General features: G+C 49.4%; 1 protein-coding gene across 2 annotated transcripts; it reads left to right on the plus strand.

Moving 5' to 3' along the window:
• Nucleotides 1–737: 737 nt before the first annotated feature.
• On the plus strand, nt 738–4451 carry OTX2 (orthodenticle homeobox 2; the record flags this gene model as incomplete). 2 transcript variants are annotated; one of them, XM_082835025.1, is made up of 3 exons in its annotated part: nt 738–834; nt 1781–1956; nt 3831–4451. In XM_082835025.1, the coding sequence occupies 3 exons, from the start codon at nt 738–740 to the stop codon at nt 4449–4451; spliced, it is 894 nt and encodes a 297-aa protein (XP_082691151.1). The 2 variants fall into 2 exon arrangements, with proteins under 2 accessions (XP_082691151.1, XP_082691152.1); XM_082835026.1 differs by having other exon boundaries at nt 1805–1956.
• Between the last annotated feature and the right edge of the window lie 206 nt (nt 4452–4657).

Consider the following 4657-nt stretch of genomic DNA (forward strand, 5'->3'; position numbering starts at 1 on the left):
AGTTTGCTGTTTCGCAAGTTGGTATTTTAGATGTTAAGTGCACTGACATTTTAGGTTCGCCGCAGTTGAAAGTGGTAAAAAGCTAAGATAATTAAAATCTGCCTTGGAAAGGCAGCAGTCTGGGGAGAGGTAGACGTCTTGAATTGTTTCTTTGTTTCTCACCGATGGCCTTTGTTATCTGCATTATTTATTTAGCCAAAGAGTTCTTTGTCTCTGCAAATGGCCCCAATCAAGTTTTGTTTGAGACAATTAGCTAGCGCCAGCCAAGGAGTCCTATGCAAATGTAGGGATAGGAATGCAATGTGTGCATTTGGAGGCGTGGGGTTTTGTTGGGGCGGGGGGAGCGGGAGGCAGATTGTATTGCTTTCTTCGGGTCTTTTTTTTTTTTTAAGTTTTGGCTGGGGGTGGGGAGGACAGGTTTATCTGGTCTCTCTGCATCTCCTCTAGTTCTGAGAAGCTGGGGAGGGGAGCGGGGTAGTGGGGGAGGCTTTGCAAGTCCTTTAAAAGCCTCTGCTGTGCATAGCCCGGGCTCTTCTTAAGTTAGTGGTGGAACGTGGAAGAGCTGCGTCCTCCGAAGCGGTAAACCAGCACCTCTGTTTGTTTGTTTGCTTTGCCTTAGCTCCACCACTCCAAACCCACCCACCAGGACTCTGAATCTGTCCACCCCGGGAGAAGCGAGACCTTCCGGCTGGGTCCCCCGGATTTGGGCCGACTCTGCGCCTCCAAACAACCTTAGCATGATGTCTTATCTTAAGCAACCGCCTTACGCAGTCAATGGGCTGAGTCTGACCACTTCGGGCATGGACTTGCTGCACCCCTCGGTGGGCTACCCGGGTAAGTGAGCCCCGCGGCACTGCTGCCCTGCCCTTCCCCACGCCCGGTCCGCGGGGCTGTGACACTCTTTCCCCCGAGCACCGGGGTTGGCGGTGGCGTCGCCCCCGCCCCAGCTCCAGGCGAGGTCTCCACTGGGTTTTCCTTCCGAGAAGCAGCTCAAAGCCACAGGGCATTTAATTTACCGGCCGAGGAGAGGACAGGGGCTGGGGGAAAGGGAGTAGGTGGATCTACAACGTAGGAGTGGGGCGAGGGCTACTGCCCTTGTCATTTGGGCGAGGGGACCCTGCCTGTACCTCGAAGTCCAATTCCTCGGAAGTGCCCTCTTGGCGAAGTTGGGTTTCTCATCATAAATTCTCCCCGCCAAGCCTGGGGCTTCCCCTCTGACCTCCAGGCCCTTAGCCTCTAATCCTTAGAGGTGTGATTTACCCCGGGTGTGAGTGCTTTCCTTTCCGATGAGATCTGTTTTTTAAAATCCTCCTAGAACAAGAAGTATGAAATATGCCCCCATTTGAAAGATGGAGGAACAAAGGCCCCTGGAGTCCTAAAAAGCCTAGATCTCGGGCAGAATCGAGATTTGCCCCATCAGTTCGAGCTGCCGGTCCTCAGGGATCCTTTGACTTCACAGAGTGGGGTTTTGTGTTGATGGTTTAGGGGTTGATTTTGGAGGGTTCTTGTTTTTTGTCCTCCATTTTTTTTTTTTTTTTTTTGGTTAGCTTTCGAAGAGACCCTCTGTCCGGAGCCATCTCCGACGTCAGGCGGAGTGGGGCATTCCCTGGAAGGGGCAGTGTCTGCCGGAGGAGCCGAGGCCGGGAGGGGGTGGGGAGGACACGGGTAGGGTCCGGGTTGAGCTGCTGCGAGGACCAGGGGAGTGCTGAGTGTGGGCGTGGCCGGAGTCGGACACCCGCAGAGACCCCTGTGACTGAGAAGCTGCTCCCGCACCCTAAAGGGCCCTGGGCTTCTTGTCCCGCAGCCACCCCTCGGAAACAGCGGCGGGAGAGGACGACGTTCACCCGGGCGCAGCTAGACGTGCTGGAAGCGTTATTTGCAAAGACCCGATACCCAGATATCTTCATGCGGGAGGAGGTGGCGCTGAAAATCAACTTGCCTGAGTCCAGGGTGCAGGTAGGGCAGATGTAGGTAGACACAGCCATCCTTCCTGACCGTGCCACCCCTCTCCCCAGCACTGTATTTGTTGAGGACCCAGGAGAGTTCCAGGTCTTGGAGAGGACCAAAGGAAGGTTTTAAACTACACGCTCGGCTCCATCGGAAGCCAGTAAACTTTTCTCTTAGGGCCCCTTGAGTGTCTGATTTCTCCTCGTGCCCCTTTTTGTCCCTCCACCCCCACCCAGTCCTATAACCAAGGTTCTTCCGGTCCAGTTGGCAAGGTAAGACTGGTGATTTAGCTGCAGTGGTAAAGCACAGTCCTAGAACCCTTGGACCCCTGGTGGACAGAAGCCCAGCCTTGGCAGATTTCAAGGATAGTCACATCATATTTTAGTTCTTCCCTTCCCCCGTTGGAAATCCCCCCTCCCATTCTCATCTACTTTTAGGGATAAAAGAAGCTTAGCTCCTGCATAGTTCCAGTATTTTTACAGATGAAGAAATAGAGTAAATGACTTGCTCAAGGTCACATGTCAGTTTGGTGGTAGAAGAAGAAATTACACAGTAAGAGTGTTTTCTTTGACTTCTTAGGGATGGAACAGAATTTGCTAGATCTGAGACATTCAGCAGATAAAATATCAACATGGTATCCCAGTGATACCTCCCCCCCTCCCCTTACTCCCCCTTAACTTGACCTTAAGCTGGAGAGGAAAGTAAACTCCCAACTCTTCTGGAATGCAAGTCCCATACAGATTTCTCTGGAAAGAATGTTTAGCACCTAAACCACATGTACACCTGGGACTCCCCTTCAGCTAGGACACATCAGCATGAACTGCAGATCAAAAAGAGCCTTTTTCAAAGTCAGAAGAAATTTTAGCACCTGTGAGACTTGAACTGAAGTCTTAACTGAAAGAAAATAAATGGCTCTGCATGGTTGGAGGTTTGTGCTCAGCCTTCACGGCATCATTTTTACCACAGTTAAGACACCCATATGGAGAGCTCATTCAAGAGGACAACTAAGGACTTTTGCCCAGAAAATGCCAGTAGCTTCCCTGACAAGCCCCCCCTCACACACCAAACACAGCACCTTCACTGCAGAACATGAAGAAGGCTGGTAAAGAGAATTTTCAAAGTCACACACAGAGGCAAAGTTGACAAGCCAATGAACATAATACAGTAAACAATCTGTGTGTCAAGGGGCACTACCCTGAAGGCTCAGACTTGAGCCTAGGAGAGAAGTCTGTCTTTGAGCTCAAAGCAGAGTATATACGAGTCACTCCACTTACCATAAAGAAGGTTTTGGCAAATAGTAGCTTTCAGACCTTCTTCCTCAACAGGATCATTTCTCCTGGGGGCTTTCTTCTGTGAGTCTTTCTAGAAGAGACAAAAAGTAGAGTGATGGAACCAACCTACATATTAGTAGTTGCTACCTGGAAGATGGACTGTAAACTGTTTGAATTTAGGCTGTTCTTGCTGGCATATAACAACAGATCGTTTCCCCTCATTTCTCTTATGTTCCCATCCAAAAGACATAGAATAGATATGTTCTATTCCATTGTGAGAGTGTTCCAAAATGCAGCTGGGTCTTATGTGTATGTGTGTATTTGGTGTGAAATAAGAGATAGGAAAGTAAGGGGGAGAATTTTTAGTCATGATTTGGGCGATTATCTTAAATTTTACTGTTCTGAGCTGGGAGTAAAGCAGGGTCAAAAGCTTTTAGATAGAGCCTCCCCAACTTTCTTATAATTCCAGGAACATATATGAGAGTTTCACTGGCAGGAGAGATTGTCTGCTCAGCTCATCTGTCCATCTAGGACAGATTTATAATCTGGGAGCCACTCTTTTCCTTAAGGAGTCACTGAAACCATGTTAAAGAAGTTTCTTTCCCTTTCAAGGTGTGGTTTAAGAATCGAAGAGCTAAGTGCCGCCAACAGCAGCAGCAACAGCAGAATGGAGGTCAAAACAAAGTGAGACCTGCCAAAAAGAAGACGTCTCCTGCTCGGGAAGTGAGTTCAGAGAGTGGAACAAGTGGCCAATTCACTCCCCCCTCTAGCACCTCAGTCCCAGCCATTTCCAGCAGCAGTGCTCCTGTGTCTATCTGGAGCCCAGCTTCCATCTCCCCACTGTCAGATCCCTTGTCCACCTCCTCTTCCTGCATGCAGAGGTCCTATCCCATGACCTATACTCAGGCTTCAGGTTATAGTCAAGGATATGCTGGCTCAACTTCCTACTTTGGGGGCATGGACTGTGGATCTTATTTGACCCCTATGCATCACCAGCTTCCTGGACCAGGGACCACACTCAGTCCCATGGGTACCAATGCAGTCACCAGCCATCTCAATCAGTCCCCAGCTTCTCTTTCCACCCAGGGATATGGAGCTTCAAGCTTGGGTTTTAACTCGACCACTGATTGCTTGGATTATAAGGACCAAACTGCCTCCTGGAAGCTTAACTTCAATGCTGACTGCTTGGATTATAAAGATCAGACATCTTCGTGGAAATTCCAGGTTTTGTGAGGACCTGCAGAACCTCTTTTTGTGGGTGATTTTTAAATATACTGAGCTGGACATTCCAGTTTTAGCCAGGCATTGGTTAAAAGAGTTAGATGGTATGATGCTCAGACTCATCTTCTGATCAATGTCCCGGGAGGCATAGAAGGAGAAATGAAAGGCCTTAGAGGGGCCTGCCAACCAGCTACCTGAAATGGACAAACCATCTGATA

The sequence above is a fragment of the Leucopleurus acutus genome, assembly GCF_964270905.1.
Source record: "Leucopleurus acutus genome assembly, chromosome: 1".
In the NCBI taxonomy this organism is placed as follows: domain Eukaryota; kingdom Metazoa; phylum Chordata; class Mammalia; order Artiodactyla; family Delphinidae; genus Leucopleurus; species Leucopleurus acutus.